Raw genomic sequence first — 22,148 nt, 5'->3', positions numbered from 1 at the left:
CCTCTAAGGCATTTTCTTATTTAGTGATTGCTGGGGGAGGGCCCAGCCTATTGTAGGTGGGAATACCCTGGAGCTGGTGGTCCTGGGTTCTGGAAGGAAGCAGGCTGAGAAAACTATGATGACCAAGCCAGTGCCTTGACTTCCATTGATAATGAACTGTAACATGAAATGTAAGAAATAAACCCTTTCCTCCTCAAGTACCTTTTGGTCATGGTGTTCCATCACAACAATAGAAATCCTAACTAGGACAATGTACAGGATCAAAATCATAAATGCTTGCTAAAGGACATCTAAAAAGTCAGATAACTATAATGGATATTAAAAAGAAAAATTTAAAGTCTCACCAGATTTCATAATGTACTATAAAGTTACACTAATTCAAATAGACATAGTTGTAATAACAAAAAGTAAAATAAAGAACTGCTCCCACATATGCACATGAAAATTCAGGGTATGAAAAGTACAATACAATAAGAACAGACCATGCAATAGTTTTCAATGAAAGTTTTTAGTTGGAAAATATTGATATCATATATAACAAAATCTTCCAGGTATATTAACCTGTATGCTAAATGTTAAAATGAAAACTATCATCAGTACTGTGAGCTTATAAAAACTAGGTACTTTTATAATTTGTATAATTTTAGCTAGAGAAAGGCTTAAGTTTTAAATGAAAACCAGTCATTATGAAAGAAAAAGGAAAGACTTGACTATGTAAAATCTGTAATTTGAAGACTCTGACAGACATCATAAAACATGAACAATAACGAGGAAGAAATGATAGGTTACAAATATAATTGTCAAAGAAATGCTACTACCTGGGAGGGTAAACTCTACAGGAGCAGTACTGAGCCAGTGACCTGGGCCAGATCTTGCCTGAGGCAGCAAACTTCACAGAAGCAGGACTGAGCCAGCATCTAGGCCAGAGCAGACCTGAGGTAACAAACTCCAGAGGAGCAGGACTGAGCCAGCAACTTGGGCTGGAGTGGGCCTGGGACAGTGAACTCCATGGGAACAGGAGCAGATCTATACCAGGGATATTTGTGGGTACAGGACTGGGCCAGCGACCTAGGCTGGAGCATGCCTGAAGAGGCGAGCTCCACAGGACCAGGACTGAGCTGGCAACCTAGGCCACAGTGTGACTGAGACAGCAAACTTCAATGTCATAGAGCAAACCCCAGGAGTGCTGGGCAACCTCCAGGAACATGGAGTGACCAACAGGGTGACTGGAACCATGGCACTGACTACAGTACGATGAGCATCCATCTGAGCCTTGGAGCTACTGGCATCTGGAAGACTGATCACCAGAGTCACAGGCAGCTACTGGCATCTGGAAGACTGATCACCAGAGTCACAGGCAGCTACTGGCATCTGGAAGACTGATCACCAGAGTCACAGGCAGCTACTGGTATCTGGAAGACTGATCACCAGAGTCACAGGCAGCCCCAATTACACCAATTAGAGGAAAAGATGAGGTAAGAACATACGCAATACCACAAAGAGCAACACGACACCAGTAAAATCTAGTGACTCTATAGCAGCAAGACTTGAACAACAAATATAGATGTAGCAGAAGAAAATGACCTAAAAAGTAACTTCAGGAGAATGATTGAGGTCCTTAAAGAGAATATGAGAAATTCCCTCAAAGAAATGGGAAAAAAGACAAACAAAAAATAGAAGACATCAACAAATCGCTTAAAGAAAACCAAGAAAAAGCAATCAAACATATGAAAGAAAATATTCAATATTCAACTACCCATGTATCAGTGCACTCAAGAAAGCTGCTTCTTGCAGTGGGCAGTTATTAATATAGAAACCTACATGTGGTCAATAGGTAGAGACTTTGGAGTGTTAAGCTTAAGTGGGATGTTTATATCACACCCTTGATGTGGGAGTGATTTCTTATTAATAAAGAAACTGCCTAGACCCATTTGATAGGCCAACCTAGGTAGGCGGAGTAAACAGAACGGAATGCTGGGAGAAAGAAACTGAGTCAGGGAGTCGCCATGATTCTCCCACTCCAGACAGACGCAGGTTAAGATCATTTCTGGTAAGCCAGCTCGTGGGCTACACAGATTAATAGAAATGGGTTAGATCAATATGTAAAAGCTAGCCAATAAGAAACTGAAACTAATGGGTCAGGCAGTGTTTAAAAGAATACAGTTTCCGTGTAATTATTTCGGGTAAAGCTAGCCGGGTGGCGGGACACAGCCCACCGCTCCGTATTTCAACACACCCTACTTCACAAGGCTTGGAGATCAATGCAGAGGAGGAGACAGAAGCATTGTAAGATACAAAGGTCATGGAAACTGTTTTTCAGATGCAACATAGAAGGTGTACACAGGAACTCACAGTGATTATGATAGTATGCGCAGGACCCATAAAAGTCAAACCAGACACAATCCTAGGAGGTAGACACAAAGACTTATTCCTAGCTGAGGAGCTAGCATTTGATGAGTACTGGGAGGGGCAATGACAGTTTTCTAGTATGTTGACTGTATTCCAGGGCAAGCCCCATTCCAAGGATTACTCAGCCAGAAAAACTGGACTCAGTGGGTTTAAAAGAGACACAGCACATGAAGATAAGTGGATCGGGAGGTGGGAAGAATTTCAGAGGAGTTGGTGAAGGGGAATGAACATGATTAAAATACATTGTATGAAATTCTCAAAGAATTAATTATATCATGGTATATACTTTGTGCACTAAAAGAGTGAGTTAGATCTAATTATACTGATATGCAATGATCATTATATATTTGAATGACTGGTATAATGTGTGATCTCATTTTCAAAATCTATCTTCTCTTTCTCCACCAGCCTGAATATGTTTTATGATCTTACACAGTAAAAAGAAATGTAAGGATGCACTTGAAACATTTTACCATAGTTACTTGGGGTAAGAAAACTTCATTTTTGAGATATTTCTGTAATGCTTGAATTGTCTGTAATAAATGTATGTAACCAATATTTTAAGTTAATATTTTGAAGCAAAAACAAAGGTTCTCTGTCCCATGTCACAGTAACATTGCTGAATTATTTAATTGAAATCTAAACTAGGATCGTCAGAAATGTTAATTTTCCTAGATTGCATCTTTGAAGACTCAGGTTTTGTTTTTTTTTTTTTTTTAATTTTTGAGACAGGGTTTCTCCGTAGATTTTGGTTCCTGTCCTGGAACAAGCTCTTGTAGACCAGGCCGGCCTCGAACTCACAGAGATCCCCCCTGCCTCTGCCTCCCGAGTGCTGGGATTAAAGGCGTGCGCCACCACCGCCCGGCAGTTTTGTTTTGTTTTGTTTTGTTTCGTTTTTCGAGACAGGGTTTCCCTGTGTAACAGCTCTGGCTGTCCTGGAACTCACTCTGTAGATCAGGCTGCCTTGGAACTCACAGAGATCCACTTGCCTCTGCCTCCCCAGTGCTGGAATTAAAGGTGTGTGTCACCACTGGCCAGCAGAGGACCCAGTTTTTAAGTGAGGAGGTTTATAAAACAATAAATCGTAATGATAAAAATTAAACAGTGTAGAAGATTATAAACAGCAAAGTAAAATTCTTCACCTTGGGATCAGTGATCTAGTCATCTCACTGACCAGAGGAAACCAATATTAGCAGCTACCTATGGAATCATAGCAATGCTTTAAGAGTGAATTCTGTTTTATACACTTTTAATTTTCTTTTAAGTATTACAGAGAAATAATATTTATTAGAAGCATTTGCTATTATGAGAGCTATCTTCTAATTTTAATTTTTAATTATGTGTATATGGTTTGAGTGCATTTGAGTGTAATGCCCATGGAAGCCAGAAGAGGGTGCTGGATTCACTGTAGCTGGAGTTCTAGAAGGTTGTGAGCTGCTGGGTACATGTGCTAGGAAGCTTGGGTCCTTGTGAAGAGCAGTACAAGTTCTTAATCAATGCGCCATCTCTCCAGCCCAAGCTATTCTTAACTGAACCACAGATGTTTGTTGCTCAAATGCTAATTCAGTACTGCTCCACAGTACAGTTGAAGGTCAAATAACAGAATCACACTGAAATAAACACAAGCATTCAGCCAGAAGCAAACAACTATTTCTCCTCTAAAAACTTACAAGGCCCGAACCTAGCTCTGTAAGTTACCGTCTTTCATTTTATTCACATGGAAAGTTATCTTTTAAGAAGAGAGAGCAAAGTTCCTTGAGGGTCCCCCACCCCCTGCCCCAGGTGATACTCACCACATTCTGCTTTGTTGTTTCCTCCAGGGTCTGGATCACATACAACCGATTTCGACAGTGCATGCTGTGTATATCTTCATAGCGGATACTACCATATTTCTGCAAGAAAGGATTGCAGTGGCTACTCATTCATAATAAATATCCACTTCTCTTACAATTGAATTTCATCAGACTCAATTCTCTGAGGCCTTGATTCTATTTCTATCAGTGACTTTGCACATTTCCATCTCAGTGTTTTAAATATGTTCACTAGAGAAAATTGTATCTATCTACAGTGTGTCTTGAGTAAGAACACTGGTCAAAGTCTTAGTTTGTGAAGGAAAATCATTTTTTAACTTTTTCTAGAGTGAGACATATTTAGACGTGGTCATCATTTGTGAAAGCAAGTGAATTTAATATCATTTAATGAAAAACAAGTTGAGGCAGAGGAAATTACACAACCTAAGGTCAATTCACAGAACTCAATATTATAGTAAAGTTAGATTTTAAGTTGTTACTTTGTTCGCATTGCTGTTCTTAATATACAAGAATGCCATGCAATTATTTATAATATTTAAATATGCTAAGTAATCATATTTATGGTACATAAAACTTACCTCATTGGATTCTCTAATCAAATCTGTAATATCCACTTTAGTGTGACTGCTTTTTTCATTATTGATATTTGAACCCTGCTGAACATTTGAAGGCAATGGGCTGTCCTTATTAATGACATTGTCAAAGAACCTATCCAAAATGACAATAACATAAGAATTAGTGCAACTAAAATAGTTGTAGCAGAGAACAGCACAGCTAATGGTTCCTAAGTCAGTCAGAGGTCAATTTTAAATGAGAACACGAGGGAAGGAGTATGAAGAAGAATCAAAAGATGGTTGGGAATTCCGAAAGTGGATAGAAGGATTAGATGCATGGCAGTGAAAAAGAACATGCGGGAAGTGAACAGGTTCAGAGCACACTTTGCAAATAGTCCAAACCCATCCAGAATGGACTGAATATCAGCTCTATAGAGGCTTGAAAGGGGAAACCAGTTTTCAAAAGGAAAACTGAGGCCTTATCTTTAGAGTTCCAGAGGCCAAAGGGAGATGTATATATTATTCTGTACAGAATGGGGTTTGATGAAGCATTACAACAGTTGCCAATTCATTTTCATTCACTTAACTCACACACATGTATGTGTAATACATCTAGTACTCAAAGCCCCATGTGCCCCAATACAAAGTAGCATTCATACAAAATATACCAGGAAAATAAAATTCAACCTACCTTACTGATATCACCTGGAAAGCAGGATAATTTCCCCTACTGGATACTTGGTTACTAACTAGCTCTTTGCCCCTCACATTACTTTCTATATAGACATTCTAGTTTAAAGTAGAATTGCTAATGTTAGGATTTACTGAATTAATGATGTTAGCACAAATATGAAAGGAACCTAACTGTTCTCATCAGAGTGATATACTTTTGCTGTACTCTATTTAAAGACAAAGGGCAGGACTTTGGGCCTAGCCCTTTCTTTCAACCAGTTCTATGACTTAAAGCCAATTGCTTGAAGTTTCTAGGACTCAGTTTCCTCACTGGTAAGTTAAGCAGACTGAACAATGTAATCACTCCTATCTCCAGTGGATTTAAAATTTTTACTTATGTGTATGTCTGTCCATATAACATACATGTTGGAATGCCCATGGAGGCAAGAAGAGGCTATTGAACCCTTGAGTTGGATAGCAGCCTGACATGGGTGCTGGGAACCGAACTCATTTGAGATAGCAGCAAACATTCTCAATTGCTAACCCATCTCCCCCCGGCCTACCTCCAGATTTAAATGCTAGAGTTCTTACAATACCTGTTTAGTGCTGTCACAGCTTCCGCATCATCTTTACACGTCAGAAGTTTGTCTAAATTATAGTCAAGTATTGCCAATCCCAGCTGTAAAATGGCCTTTATCCCGTCATAGAAGAAACAGTCCACCACATTCACTGCGCTTTCAATAGGCAGCACACTAATGAAGAGTGTGAGGAACCACGAGAGAGAAACCGAGGAAAAGAAGGTCATATCGGTCATGTGTTCCGTCAGCTGAGGAAGGTGATCCCTAATAAGTTCTTCAAACACTGCCTGATCCACCAAGGCACCTGGAAAACATTAAAGCAAGTTAAAAAAACGACCACCTCCTGAAAAGCTTTCTTTATGCCTCTGCTCCATTTTCATCCGCTTCCTGGTACAGCTCAGCTCAATTCCTTCAAACAGGAGCCCTTTATTGCCTTCCTAGAATTTGCACATGTCTGCAGCTGCGAGTTGAGTGTCATGAACCTAAGAACACTTGAGAAATTCCATTTTAATTCATTTGAGGAGTTCCTGAGTCCTTCTTACAGTCAGAGACATGCACTAGATACTACTAATGAGGTGAGATCATCTTCAAAGAATTTATTATCTTTTGTGGTGGTAGGATGGAACTCAGGGCCTGTGCATACCAGACAAACATGCTATCACTCAGCTATATAGCCTTAGTGCAAAAAGAATTCAATCTTGATAGAAGTAAAAATAAACGTACATAGAACTTACGACAAAAGTCAACATAATCAAGACCTAGTCACAGCACTGAAAACTTAAGAAGGTACAAAGGGTAGATTACCTATAGGTATTAAAATGGGATCACAGATGCTTATATATATGATAACTAAAGACAATGCCACATAATTAACAAAGAAAAATTTGATTCATTTTCTATGTGAACCCATCCAAATATAGAAACTTTAAGTTGATTAAAATCTCCCTCCCATCAAGAAACTATTAAAATTTCCTTAGTAGTTCTCGATGTCTCAAATCATTATTATTTTGGCAATCTAGTGTTTATAAACACAAATTAAAATTTCATTTTCATTAAAAAGCAAGCCAGGTCCTTAATTTTGAAAAAGTAACAAACATTTTTCCAAGTACACATCCAATATTCAAAGATCTTTGCCCTAGAGTATCAGTCAATGTGACATTTTGACATGGCTTACGTTTTATGTCTTTTTCAATCTATTTTACCAACTCTTCAGTTTGACTGGCAATTTAATAGGTAAGAAGTCTGGGTCATCTCAGCAATTGGGAGGCCGAGGCTATGCACCCTGAGCTATACAGCTGGACCTTGTCTCAACAAGCAAAAGTCCCCCAGATTCACAAACAAAATCACTCTCCTACGAAATAGACAATAGACATTAACATAGTTTAGAAAAGACTAAGTCTTCTGATGTTGAAAAAATTTCTTAGGTTAGAAACTAAAGTATTCTTCAATTCATGTATTAATAATATTTAGAGTTAAGACCTTCCGGAAGTGATTGGTTCACAAGGTCTCTGCCTTAATGAATAGATTAGTTAATTCATGGATTAAGGTAAATTTTCATGGAAGCAGATTTATTATATAAAGAAAACTAATTCTACTGTGCTTGCTGTCTGGCCATATGATATCCTATGCCACATTATTATGATGTAGTAAGACCCTGCCAACATGCTGAGCAGATGTTGGCACCATGCTCTTGGACTTCCCTGCCTCTTATCACTAATTAAAACAATATAAATTACTGTCTGTGCCATTTGGCGATGCAGCAGAAATAGATGAAGCCAGTGCTCATGTGTAGATATATGTATGCGTGCTTATATGTAAGTATTCTTTTTGTATTTCTTTTTTACCAATGATTCGGCGATTAAAATAGTCAGGCAGCATTCGTTCACATACAGCAACCAGAAGCCAAAAAGCTTCTTCTTCTTTTGCATATAGAAGCAATACTGAAGTCAAAATGTTCATCGCCTAAATTTCCCAGAAAAGAAACAAAAAAGTGGTTATTGCTTAGGTAATAACTGCACTTCTTATTCAAGCATAGAACTTTTGACTAGCAATAATGATAAGTGAGTGATAATAAAGGAAATATGAGGACTTGAAGTTAATCCAAAGTAAAGCAATGTATAGTTAGGTTAACATTTGCTAGCCAGGTATTTTATACAGCAATATTAAAGGAAAATGAAGCAGTAATATCATGGATATAAAGCACCATAAATAAAAACCAATTAGGCTGATTTCAATGCGTTAAAATGTCAATTATTGAGTCTTTAAAATAAAACACATAATTGTGGATGATATTCTAATATTGGAGAAAACAACCTTTATAACTATTTCCTGGAGATTATCCCTTAGATACCAAATCAAATCAATCACTTCATTAATTCACAAAATTTAACACCACCTCCCTATTAAATACTTTGTTTTCTTAGATATTCTGATTCTCATCACTGCAGAAACTCTTTATCCGGTACATGCAATTTTGATTCAAATTCTAGATTTTCTACTAACAAATGATTTTTACATATATTCTTTCTTTTCCATTGCATTGCTACCTAACTTCCTGTTTATATTGGACAGATGAGAAAGGGCTTGGAGTTCTTTCAAAGTACCATTTGTAGAGTACTGTCATTATTCAATCTGTCTGGTACTCCTCTGGAAGACTACATTTACAAAGCTGTCTTTACTTGACCTGACGCAGAGTTCATCTAGCACAAAAGCCTTTTCTCTGGAGTGTTTCTTAAAAATAATCAGAGGTGGCTATTGAGCATGTGGCTGCCCGAGACAATGGCTAACAGCTGGGATGAACAAGAAATTAACAAAAACATTTGAGGAAAATCTGGGGGCTTTGAAAAACTCTAGCATATCTTTAGCAATCTAGAAGCCCATGTTCATGCACATTGCTTTAGACACATCTATAGCTTTATGTACACTTTTTCTGAGCTACATGGGCTGAAAGCCAGGGCTTTGTATATGCTTGGCAAGCACTGTAACACTGAACTATATTCCAGCCTGTACATATGTTAAGAAAGAATAAGACCAAGCGCTCATCACTGGCTAAATTTTGGGCTTTTGGCAATCATAAACTGGTAGGGAATAGAAAATGAAAAGAAAAGAAAGTTCAGTATCATCAGTATTACTCAGCTGTGAACTCTGTGAACTACAATAATGGCTGGCCCTGCAAGACATTGCCCATTGGTGCAACAGTGGAACAAATGCTGTGGGAGTAACCACCCACTTTCTGATCATATGTTTATGGCCCATTCCACAAAAAGAGACCTATACCTGAAACCACTATCAGGTCAAGAATCTATAGCTGGAGATATCATAGATCCTAGTAGAGAATCTACTACTATTATTCTGTCAAATGAACATGGTATTAAACCAATGCCTAATGATATCATACCCATACATTAAAGTATCTCCTAATCCTCATCAGAGAAACTTTGCAGTAGATGATGATCAACACAGAGAACTGCAATTAGCCAAAGTGCAGAGAATAAGAGATTATAGAATATTAAGGCATAATGGAAGCATATATACTGCACCACCTCCTCCAAAAGCTCAGGCATCATTGCAGAAGAGGATACGGAACAAGGGTAAGAGGCAGAGGTGATGAACAACTACACGGAAACAGTGTCTTCTGGATACAGCAGGGCATCTGCAAATATGTACTCACAGTGGTTGTGATAGGATGTACAAGACATAATCAAGCTTAAGGCAGCCCAAATCCTAGCGCATATAGGGTAGTTGGGCATAAAGTTCCACAAAATTCCAACCCTCTTTGAGTGGCTATGGGTAATTCTTAGCTGCTTGGAGAGGAAGGGTCAATTTTCTCTATGAATGCATCCCTTGATATGCCTACCATGCTGCAGTGGGAGGCCACACATCCAAGAATATTTAAGCAGCACAAATTGGCCTTGATGGGGCAGGGGAAGAAAATAGAATACAAAGTTGGGTAGGAAGGGAAAGAGGGTGAATCTGGGAAGAGTTGGGGCAGGGGGGTCAAAATGATTAAGACATGTTGTACAAATTTCTCGAAAGATTAATGAAAACACATATTAAAAAGAAATTTTAACAAATAAGTTAGGATCACCAAAATATTAAAAAATTATCTAAAATTATGTACATTTAGGTACCCTAACTAAAAAGATAAAAAAGAGAGAGTGAACAACAATTATTGCCACCTGAAAAGAGGTACATTGCAAACAACCATATGTTAACAAATTCGATAAGATGGACAATTGTTTTTGAAAAAATGCCACCTACTAAAACCAGTTCTAGAGGAAGGAAAAATCAGAATGGATATACAATAAGAGATTAAAATATTAATGGAAACACTTTTTACAAAGATAATGAAGAACAGATGGCTTTATTGGGACATTCTACTAAATATTTAAAGAAGTAATACCAGTCCTTCACAAACCATGTAAAATCTAAGAGCAAGAATCATTATCCAACTCATTCTAAAAAAATCCTGACACCAAAATTAGAGAAAGGTGTTATGAGACAACTATACAGTAATGTATTTTTTAAATATGAATGTAAAATCCCCCCCAAACAATAAGAAACCAAACTAGAGAGCATGCAAAAATAAATACTAAGAGCAACTGGTATTTATCCTGGAAATGCAAATGGAGTGCAAAATATGAAAACCAATTAATGAAATATTTCATTTTAATAAAAATCATATAATAATGTCAGTGCACACAAAGAAAAAATATCTGACAAAATTTCATGAGGCCTCAGCCTTACACAAAGAACTACTGGCAAGTGAGGAAATTGGGAATAGGAGAGGTGGTCCTCCCCAGGGAGGAGATATCAGTGGTTATCCAGTACCAATGGTCAGTCCTGAAAACATGCATATGAGTAAATTATATGGACTGAATTGATTATATTTAGGAAAATATATGCATATACATATATACATGCAATAACAAGTAGTGACAACAGAGGTCATGAATTTGAAGGAGAGTGGAGGGGTATGAGAGAGTAGTTTTAGAGAGGGGAAAGAGAAGGGAGAAATTGCAATTAAATTATAATATCAAAATATTAAAAATCCAATACTCCTTTTCCTGCTTTGATTTTCTGAGACAGAGTCTCAGTATGCAGCCCAGGCTAGACTTGTATTCAAGACAGCCCTACCCTAGCCCCTAAGTGTTAGGATTGCAGGTGGGTTTCACTGCACTCACATCTATACTCCTTCTCAGAAGCTAGAAATAGAAAGGAAATTCTTCAACCTGATAATCTACACAAACCCTCCACAGTTCACTGTATACTTTATGACAAAAGGGTGGCTCTCCCTAAGATAAATAACAAATCACATGTGCTGGGGTACACTTGTAATCCCCGCTGCTCAAGAGGATGGAGTGAGAGGATCACTGAAGCCCAGGAGAACGAGACAAGCCAGGAAAATAATGAGATGCCAGCTCAACAAAGTTAAATAATAATATTAACAATTCCATTTAGCATTATATCGAAGGTATATATCCATTTAGGCAAGAAAAAAGGAAGAACAGTATTCAGATTGGAATCAAGAAAAATGTCACTATTCAGATTCCATGATTTCTTAATATGGTGGGCTAAAAGAAAATGGCCCCAAAGGCAGTGGCCTATTAGAAGTTGGGACCTTGTTGGAGGAAGTGTGGTCTTGTTGGAGGAAGTGTGTCATTGTAGAGGCAAGAGTTGAGGTCTTACACATGCCCAAGATACCACCCAGTGTCTTAGACCACTTCCTGTCGCCTTCTGATGAAGATGTGATAAGCTTCATTTCTGCCTACATGCCGCCATTTCCTGCCATGGTGATAATGGATTGAACCTCTGAAAATGTAAGCCACCCCAATTAAGTATGTTCCTTTTTTAAGAGTTGCTGTAGTTATGGTGTCTCTTTACAGCTATAGAAACCCCAAGACACATATATTGAAACTTGAAAGAAATCTACAAATGGTCTTCTGAAACCAACATAAGCTGAGCAAGGCTAAAGAAGACAAGATTAGTATATAGAAAGATGAATTTGTATTTTAATATGCTAGCAAGAACTAATAAAAAGAGATAAAAATGCATTTACTATAATCTCAAAAGGATTAAAATACTGAGAAACAAAATTATCATCAAAAGAAGTTTTAAGATTTTACATTGACTTGGGAGGCAGAGGCAGGTGAATCTCTGTGAGTTTGAGGCCAGCCTGTTCTATAGAGCTAGTTCCAGGACAGCCAGAACTGCTACATAGAGAAACCCTGTCTCAAAAAAGCCAAAAAGAAAGAATTTACATTGAAAGCTATCTAATATCTTAAAAGAAGAAGAAACTAGAGATCTACTAAATAAAGAAGGAAACAACCTGTGTTTATAGTTTGAGAAATTTAATATTGTTACTATGCAATATTCCCCAAGTTGATCTGCAGAGTCCATGTAATGGCTATCAAAATCTTAGTTTTACTTCTAAGATGACAGTATATTTTCAACCCATAGCCTAAGTCCCTTAATAATCCCACAAAAGAGAACTGTCTACTGACTTAAATGATTGTTTTTCCTCATCTAATAAATAATAGTCTGTAATACTTCAGCTATTATCTGCTTGTGTTTAGTAGCAGGCAACTACCCAGTTAACACAGTGTACCCCTAAAGGATTTTTACCAAGGACTCCCCCATTGCCTCGAAAATAAAATTCACACCCCTGACCAACCCCAAACTACCCAGTGCTTTCTTCAAATAAATTATTGCATTATTCATCTTCTCCTTTATTAAATAGTACATGAGTACCTGGCCCTATGCATATTCTTTATTTCCCTCTATTTGTATTGGGCTGCACCAATCCTTCCACTTAGAAAGTTCTCTAATTCCATTTCTATATGTCCCAGATTCATAAACTGCCAAGACCTGCAAATGCTACCTCTTCCATGAAGCCTTCCCTGATCCTCCCAGGTGAAAATAATTTATTATAAATCCTGACCATACTTAGTATTCATCTAATAGTTTGTCTCTTTGGATTTTCAATTTCCCAATGAATATTCATTTAACTACCTATTGTCTGCATATGCATATGGACACATGCGTATGGGTGTGCTCTTCTGTTGCAGGCACATGTGAAGGCCAAAGATCGATGTTGTGAGTACTTCCTCAATTATTATTCCATTTTATTTATTTATTTATCTATTTGTTTGTTTGTTTATTTTTGAGACATGGTTTATTCACTGAACCCAAAGCTTGCTGTATCAGCTAGACTGGCTGGATAGCAAGCCCTCAGGATCCACCTCTCCCCAGCACTAGACTTGCAGATGCACTCTGCCATACCTGGATTTTCTTACATTGATGCTAGAGATTCAGACTCAGGCTCTCCTGTTTGTACTACAAGCATGTTACCCACTTAGCTTTACTTCCTCAGACCTGATCCATATATTTTTGCTGATATGATCTTTATATGATATATCTTTATATAGCCTTAAATATGTGACACAGTGTCTTTTACAGAACAATAATCCAGTTGTTAAACGAAAAGAAAGTGGTTAGAAACTCTTGGTGCTCTTTAGAGGACCTGAGTTCAGTTTTCAGTGCCCATGTTGGGCAGCTTACAGCTGTCTGTAGCTCCAATTCCAGGACATCCAGTGCCCTATTCTGACCTCCATGTGGCAAATATCCACACAGAGATACACACATATGGATAAATAAAAACAAATATTAAAAAAGAAAATAGTAAATATATCAGTAGTTAAAAATGCTCCCACTATCAACCTACTTATTTTAATAATATCCGCTATCAATCTCAGCTCTCATTATCATATGTCCCAAAATTCGAGAGTTGAATTTGATAATAACATTTGAAATATGCACATAATATTTGAGATCACAGTGAAGTTATACCTGGCAGTATCCTATTTTAGGATTCCTATATGCATAAGCTGTCAGTACCCGCCTCAGAGCAGATATGCCAGTATCACTCTGAAAGGCTGGGTGCTCAGGCAGAGAGCGGCGTAAATCACGTTCAATTTCTTCAGTAGCCAGGTTGCAGGTCCCTAAGGATTGTTCAACTACTTCAGCCTAATAACCAGGATTAGTAGCCATGTCATTAACAGCACCTGCAAGGACAATAACATCCACATTCAAACTGAACAATAAAACACAGCTGAGATCTGCAGATAGTGACACATTTGTATTTTATTACCTTAAGGTTTAGGTTTATGCTCTAATAATATCCGAATACACAAAAACAAAGAAAATGAAGAAAAAGGGAAACATAACACGAGTCTACACCAAGTTATTATTTATCAGAGAATAACATTTTAATTAAGTTTTTTCTTTTAATTTTCTCTTATTGGTATAGATATGAACACTATATCCACCAATTATACACATCTTGCCTACTAAATTAATCTTGTCAGACAGTAGATATGTAGATATTTAGGCAAGTACATATAAATATAGTTTTTTTCCCTTTTTGACTAGTCTCAACTTATATCCTGGCCATCTTTGTGCATAGAACATAACGACTAGAAGCGGCATACTTAACGTCTGCCTGTTAAATGAATAAAGCAAATAATGTAATACCTGAGAAAAGCATCCAGAGCTCTCCCCGCAATGTCTCTGGAATCCCTCTTACAACTAGATCTCGGGTTTTCTTTGTCCGGAACATGCTAACACCACGCCCACATTCAGAAAATAAGATGTTCCAAGATTGTTCCTTCATCTTTTCTTTCAACTGTGATAGAAAAAATCAAAGTAAAGAGTGAAAAATTAATCCCTTTAAAATAATTTGCTCATCCTATTTACCATGAAATCATTTATGCAGACCAAAACCTTACAAAATAAAAAATCATATTCACATTGTAAAATACTAGACCTTTAACATAAAAACTTAAACCCACACAAACTTAACTGATGTAAGAGGTGAAATATGCTATGAATATGTTTTATTGCCATTGGTTAATAAAGAAGCTGCTTTCAGCCAATGGCTTAACAGAGTAAAGCCAGGATGAAACAGATATATAGAGAGAGTAGGCGGAGTCAGGGAGAAGCCATGTAGCTGCCCCCAGAGAAAGTAGCAAGCTGCCAGCTGAAACTTTGCCAGTACGCCACGACCTTGTGGTGTTGCACAGAATAATAGAAATGGGTTAGTTTAAGATATAAGAGCTAGCTAGCAATGTGCTTAAGCTATTGGCCAAGCAGTGTTTTAATTAATACAGATTTCTGTGTGGTTATTTCAGGAGTCTGGTCAGCCTGGAAATGAACAAGCGGCCTCTACCAACACCTAACAGTTTTAATTTACTATCATTACTAGTTAAACTTCTAAAAATTGCAAAAGTCTAACACCTAGGAGGCAAAAGCTCCAAACTACCGTTTTTTCCAAATCAACTTGGTTTTATCACAAATTATTAGAAATCTAAGCGACTAAGACTCAATAACCACTATTATCACTATTGATAATGGTCTGAGTGTCGTTGAGCCCAACTAGACATACTTCAAGCCTCAAAAGTAAATCTTTCTGTTCTGATACCATCCAGTATAGTGGTTCTCAACCTATTGGTCACAACCCTCTTAGGGGTTAGAGGTCGAATGACTCTTTCACAGGGGTCACCTAAAACCACCAAAAAACACAGATATTTACATTCTGACTTATAACAGAGGCAGAATTACATTTATGAAGTATCAACAAAACAATTTGATGGTTGTGGGTCATCACAACATGAATGACTGTATTAAAGGGTCACAACATTAGGAAGGTTGAGGACCCACTGATCTAGTATGTTCTAAGATTTTTTTCATTGACTGTTCCAATCCATAGATTTAATTATTTTGTTTCCTTACCATTTTAGAATCCAGATTCTCCAAATTTTGAGGGTGAAACACTGTCATTAAAGCTTCAGTGTTCACTGTTTTGCTGCATTCTTTTTGGCAGGTCAAAGGTTGCTCCTCAAAATTATCAGCTGGGCCTGTAGAGTCAGAGCTAACAGCAACCTGGAAAGGAAAGTCAAAATGTGATTGCCCTCAGTGGATGTTCACAGGTTTCATTAAGAAAAATGTGTTGCCGGGCAGTGGTGGCACACACTTTAATCTCAGCAATTGGGAAGCAGAAGCAGGCAGATCTCGGTGAGTTTGAGGCCAGCCTGGTCTACAAAGCAAGTCTCAGGCTAATCACAGCTGCTACATAGAGAAACCCTGTCTTGAAAAACAAAAACAAAACAAAAAACAAAAAAACCCCAAAAAACAAAAAAGGAAAGAAAAATGTGTTAATGTTCTGTCTGGTATTCATAAGCCACAATCTACGGATATATTAAATATTAAGGAAATGTCTCAGAAGCATTATTTTCTTGCCAAAATTAAGGCTGTCAGAATCTCAGTGAGTCCATTCCTCAACAAAAGCAACAAAATACTGTCAACCACAAATCATTTTAGAACACCACAAGCTAACCAAAGGCAAAGAATGACTTTAAAGAATTTAATCAAGGAAAACTAATGCAGGATGAAGATACACTCAGTGGAAGTGTGACTCTCCAGCAAGCTTAAACAGCTGGTGTTCCATCCCCAGCACATACAGAAAAGGAGGGGAAGCAGAAGGAAGCTTCCATCCCCAGCACATACAGAAAAGGAGGGGGAGCAGAAGGAAGCATCCATCCCCAGCACATACAGAAAAGGAGGGGGAGCAGAAGGAAGCTTCCATCCCCAGCACATACAGAAAAGGAGGGGAAGCAGAAGGAAGCTTCCATCCCCAGCACATACAGAAAAGGAGGGGGAGCAGAAGGAAGCTTCCATCCCCAGCACATACAGAAAAGGAGGGGAAGCAGAAGGAAGCATCCATCCCCAGCACATACAGAAAAGGAGGGGAAGCAGAAGGAAGCTTCCATCCCCAGCACATACAGAAAAGGAGGGGGAGCAGAAGGAAGCTTCCATCCCCAGCACATACAGAAAAGGAGGGGAAGCAGAAGGAAGCATCCATCCCCCAGCACATACAGAAAAGGAGGGGAAGCAGAAGGAAGCATCCATCCCCAGCACATACAGAAAAGGAGGGGAAGCAGAAGGAAGCATCCATTCCCAGCACATACAGAAAAGGAGGGGAAGCAGAAGGAAGCTTCCATCCCCAGCACATACAGAAAAGGAGGGGGAGCAGAAGGAAGCATCCATCCCCAGCACATACAGAAAAGGAGGAGGAGCAGAAGGAAGCATCCATCCCCAGGACATACAGAAAAGGAGGGGAAGCAAAAGGAAGTTTCCATCCCGGGCATATGTAGAAAAGGAGAGGGAGCTGAAGGATACACAAAATCCTCCCATGAACCAGAGTAAGAACATCAGAGCCTGAGTGGCTTTAACTTGAGGCTGTCCCTGCCCTAACTGAGAAAAGCCAGAAAGAAGGCAGCAGGTGCATCTTTTGGAGTTTCCCAAGTGCCACCTTATCCTTAGCATAGGATCAAATTTGATCAATATTTGATCAAACTGGCAGCTCCTGGCAAGTCTCTACTTCTAAGGTGTTATTTGATTTGAATCACAGCTCAGCTCTGAAAAAGAGCCCTGTTACCAGGGCATTAAAGAAAACCCCAGTGACCTGCTTCTAACATCACAGCTGTTTAACTCTGTGATTTCATTTGGGGCTTAAAAAGTGTGTGTGTGGGGGGGTGCAGCTAGAAATCCGAAAGAAAGATATGGATATCCAGATAACCATATGGCACTTTGAAAGGTCTAGACATATTCTTAGGTATCTAGAAGTACGCAATGAGCTGCTCAAGGAAATAAATGTGCAGAAAAGAGTTATTCAACTCTGGCTGTCTTTGAATGTGGGAAATGAAAAGAAAGGTGATTTATAAACTTCTGAAGTTGGAGAAACATCTTTACACAAAATATTTCCTCAGATAAAAGATGGAAGACTTAAAGGTTCAAGGCAATTAAGGAAACCTAATCTCTAATCGAATGATTACTAAATTCTGCTAACTCAGAAGTTGATCTTAGGAAGGCAGGCTTAAAAATAAAATCAAGAACTTAAAAAAGCAGCCTACAGAAAACGTCCCTGAGAGTGACTAGTTGTTAGATTTCATATACAAACATTATGAAGCAGATAATAAGCATATCTAAAGAGTTGAAGAAATTACATTAAAAAAATAAAGGATCTAGATTCTCTCTTCACAGGTCCAGAAAGCCTCAGATGAAGGATCAACAAAAGTGTTTTTGCAAAAGCCCAAAGGACAAAGATTTTATGAACCATAAAGTCCCTAATCAATTTTCCCCTTGTGGTATTAGAGCACTCATTGACAAAACATAATTGAATGCCATGGCTATATCTCAAAACTTTATTTACAAGAACAGGTTATAGGTTGCTAATCTCAATACAAGAAGGTGGTGAAGCCATTAGGAACCTGCAACCCCATGTGAACTTTAGGGGGTGAGATTGATTGGCATTGCCCTAGTTAGCTCTCATTCAGCTGTGACCTAAAAAATAAATGCTTCTAATGTTAAGACTCAAAGATTTGGGGGTAGCATTTATTTATTATAATATACCCTAACTATTAAGGAAGGCTTATGGGTGTGTCTTTAAAAAATACCTCATAGGGTATTTTGATTCAGTGTACAAAAGTTCTTGCTGTAGCCTGAACTGACCATACCCTGGGATAGGATTGATGACCAGTTGTCACCAGAGAGCTTTCATCCAGTGACTGGGAGGCAGCTTTAGAGACCCAAAGCCAAACACTGGGCAGAGTTCTGGGAGTCCTGCTGAGGAGAAGAAGGTAGGGTTGTAGGAAACCAGGGGATAAAGAACATTGCAGGAAAACCCTCAGAAATCACTAGCCTGGCTCATGGGAACTCACAGAGTCTGAAGCACAACAAGGGACCAACCTAGACCCTCTGCATATATGTGACAGTTGTGTAGCTTGGTCTATATGTGGGACTCCTGTAATGGGAACAGAGCTGTCCCTGGTGCTTTGGTTGGCTCCTGGGAACCTACTACTCATGCTGGATTGCCTTGCCAAGCCTGAGTACAGGGGGAGGTGCTTGATCTTATGACAGCTTTGATATCCTGTGCTTTGCTGAAGTCCATGGGAGGCCTGCCCCTTTCTGAGCAATTATGAAGGGGGTGTATTGGGGGGGGGGGCAGAGGGCAGGAGGAGGAGAAAAGGAAGGGGAAGCTGTGGTTGGAAAGTAAGATAGATAAATTTATATAAAAAAGTTCTTGTGCTGGGCGGTGGTGACACACACCTTTCATTCCAGCACTTGGGAGGCCAAGGGATCTCTGTGAGTTCAAGGCCAGCCTGGTCTACAAAGCTAGTTCCAGGACAGAATCCAAAGTTACAGAGAAACTATTTCGAAAAAAAAAAAACAAAACAAAAAACAAAAACAAGGGGGCTGGAGAAATAGCTCAGAGGTTAAGAGCACTGGCTGCTCTTCAAGAGGTCCTGAGTTCAATTCCCAGCACCCACATGGTGGTTCACAACAATCTGAAAGCCGGGTGATTGTGGCACACGCCTTTAATCCCAGCACTCGGGAGGCAGAGGCAGGTGGATCTCTGTGAGTTTGAGACCAGCCTGGTCTACAGAGCTAGTTCCAGGACAGGCTCCAAAGTCACAGAGAAACCCTGTCTCAAAAAACAAACAAACTCAAATGGATGGAAATAGAAAACACTATCCTGAGTGAGGTAAGCCAGACCCAAAAAGAGGAACATGGGATGTACTCACTCATATTTGGTTTCTAGCCATAAATAAAGGACATTGAGCTTATAATTCATGTTCCTAGAGAAGCTAAATAAGAAGGTGAATCCAAAGACAAACACATAGGCATCCTCATGAATATTAACCTTCATGAGGCGATGAAAGGAGACAGAGACAGAGACCCCCATGGGAGCACCGGACAGAAATCTCATGGTCCAAATCAGGAGCAGAAGGAGACGGAGCACAAGCAAGGAACTCAGGACCACGAGGGGTGCACCCACACACTGAGACAATGGGGATGTTCTATCGGGAACTCACCAAGGCCAGCTGGCCTAGGTCTAAAAAAGCATGGGATAAATCCGGACTAGCTGAACATAGCGGACAATGAGGAATACTGAGAACTCAAGAACAATCGCAGTGGGGTTCTTGGTCCTACTGCACGTACTGGCTTGGTGGGAGCCTAGGCAGTTTGGATGCTCACCCTACGAGACCTGGATAGAGGTGGGCAGTCCTTGGGCTTCCCACAGGTCAGAGAACCCTGATTGCTCTTCGAGCAGATGAGGGAGGGGGACTTGATCGGGGGAGGGAAATGGGAAGCGGTTGCAGGGAGGAGGCAGAAATCATTAATAAATAAATAAATTTAAAAAAAACAAAAAAAACAAAAAAACAAAAAACAACAATCTGTAATGAGATCTGGTGCCTTTTCTGGCCTGCAGGCACACATGCAGACAGAACACTGTATACATAATAAATAAATAAATCTTTAGAAACAAAAACAAAAACAAAAGGTTCCTGCTGTACAAGCATAAAAATCCAACTTCAGATCTTCAGAGCCTATGCAAAGCTGTACGTAGTACTATATGTGTACAATCTCAGCACTTCTAGGCCAGATTACAGGCTGATGTGGGAGAATTCTCAAAGCTTGCAAACCAGCTACAGTGACAAGAGTGATTGCCTCAAACAAGGCCAGAAGTGGGGTGTCCAGAGTGAACAAGAATGAGTCTGATTCAAACAAGGTCAGAGGAGAGAAGTGACACCAAAGTTGACCTCTGACCTCCATATGGGTACTGTAGCTTTGTACTGCACATGTCTTTATTCTGCACACATGCGTGGGAGGGTGAATACATAGGCCTTAGAGAGAAGGTAGAATTCATTTTATGTCTTGAGAGGTAAGTCACTGTCCTGGTAGGCAGGATGAAGGGTATCTGAAATAAAGATAACCATGTGAACCAAATGACAGAAGATTGGAATGAAGTATTTACACTAGGAAAGGGATATAGAAATGGCCACCAGGAGATGGTAACTAAGAATCGAATGTTTTAAGAAGAAATCAAAGGGAAGAGGAATAGAATTGCACTATATTCTTGGTTCTCCAACTGTCTGCTAACACACTTTGCATCTCTCTCCATTTCTATAGCTTGACTCAAGCAGAACCCTTGACATTTATTCTCTCTCTGTCTAAATCCCACGCTTCTCTGGGCTTTTATGAAATGTCTATTTGCTCAACTGTACAAAGAGGTAACAAGGGCTTTGGCAAGAGTACAAGTTTGTTTGTTTAAATTATTGGCATGTGGGGAATTGTAGGCACAGGCTGCTCGTTCATTTCCTGACTGCTCATATCTGAAGTAATCACACAGAAACTGTATTAATTAAAACAATGCTTGACCCATTAGCTCGGGATTCTTACTAATTATCTCTTACATCTTGAATTAACCCATTCCTATTATTATTATTATTATTATTATTTTGGTTTTTCGAGACAGGGTTTCCCTGTGGCTTTGGAGCCTGTCCTGGAACTAGCTCTGTAGACCAGGCTGGTCTCGAACTCACAGAGATCCGCCTGCCTCTGCCTCCCGAGTGCTGGGATTAAAGGCGTGTGCCACCATCGCCCAGCTTCATTCCTATTATTTTGTATTTTACCACGAGCCTTGTGGTTTACTGGTAAGTTTCCAGGGCATCTCTTTTGGCAGCCACATCACGTCTCCTTGACTCCGCCTACTCTCTCTATATCTCTGGATTTCCTGCCTGGCTTTATTGTTCCCTGCCATAGGCCAAAGAAGCTTCTTTATTCACCAATGCTAATAAAATATATTTGCAGTATACAGAGGGGAAATCCCACATTAGGGAATAAACCCAGGATCTCAAGATTACAGGACACTACCACAAGCCACATCACCAGCCCCCAGGGAAAGGCTTTGGGGGCTACTGTTAGGATTCAGGCATTATACTGGCCCCTGTCACCTAGCAGGCAGTACCCTAGCCAGCCCACAATCCTATGGTCCTATGGCTGCTACATCACTAGCATGTATGCAAGTGCAAAGGTTCCTTTAAGACAAGCTCCACCCACTCCTGCTCTCTCTTTCCCACTGTTCCTCTGAAGGGGAAGGCAGAACTTTTCTTGTTCTCTCCTCTCCTCCCCTCCCCTCCTCTTCTCTCTCTCTCTCTCTCTCTCTCTCTCTCTCTCTCTCTCTCTCTCCTCTTTGCTTCTCTCCTTTCCCTTTCCCAACTCCC

At 39.4% G+C, this 22,148-nt stretch overlaps 1 protein-coding gene across 1 annotated transcript in view; it reads right to left on the bottom strand.

The window, feature by feature from the left end:
- LOC121437115 (TBC1 domain family member 8B-like) overlaps positions 1-22,148 on the bottom strand; it is a 71,580-nt gene that overhangs the window by 12,424 nt on the left and 37,008 nt on the right. The window contains 7 exon segments of the mRNA XM_041636951.1: positions 4,203-4,301; positions 4,799-4,928; positions 6,043-6,328; positions 7,869-7,986; positions 13,873-14,087; positions 14,557-14,707; positions 15,814-15,963. Coding sequence (XP_041492885.1) covers positions 4,203-4,301; positions 4,799-4,928; positions 6,043-6,328; positions 7,869-7,986; positions 13,873-14,087; positions 14,557-14,707; positions 15,814-15,963 — 1,149 coding nt within the window.

This window comes from Microtus oregoni, unplaced genomic scaffold (assembly GCF_018167655.1).
Source record: "Microtus oregoni isolate MIOR12 unplaced genomic scaffold, Mior012 000050F_ref0000143, whole genome shotgun sequence".
Lineage (NCBI taxonomy): Eukaryota > Metazoa > Chordata > Mammalia > Rodentia > Cricetidae > Microtus > Microtus oregoni.
Note: the sequence above shows the minus strand (reverse complement) of the source record. Positions and strands in the feature narration are given on the sequence as shown.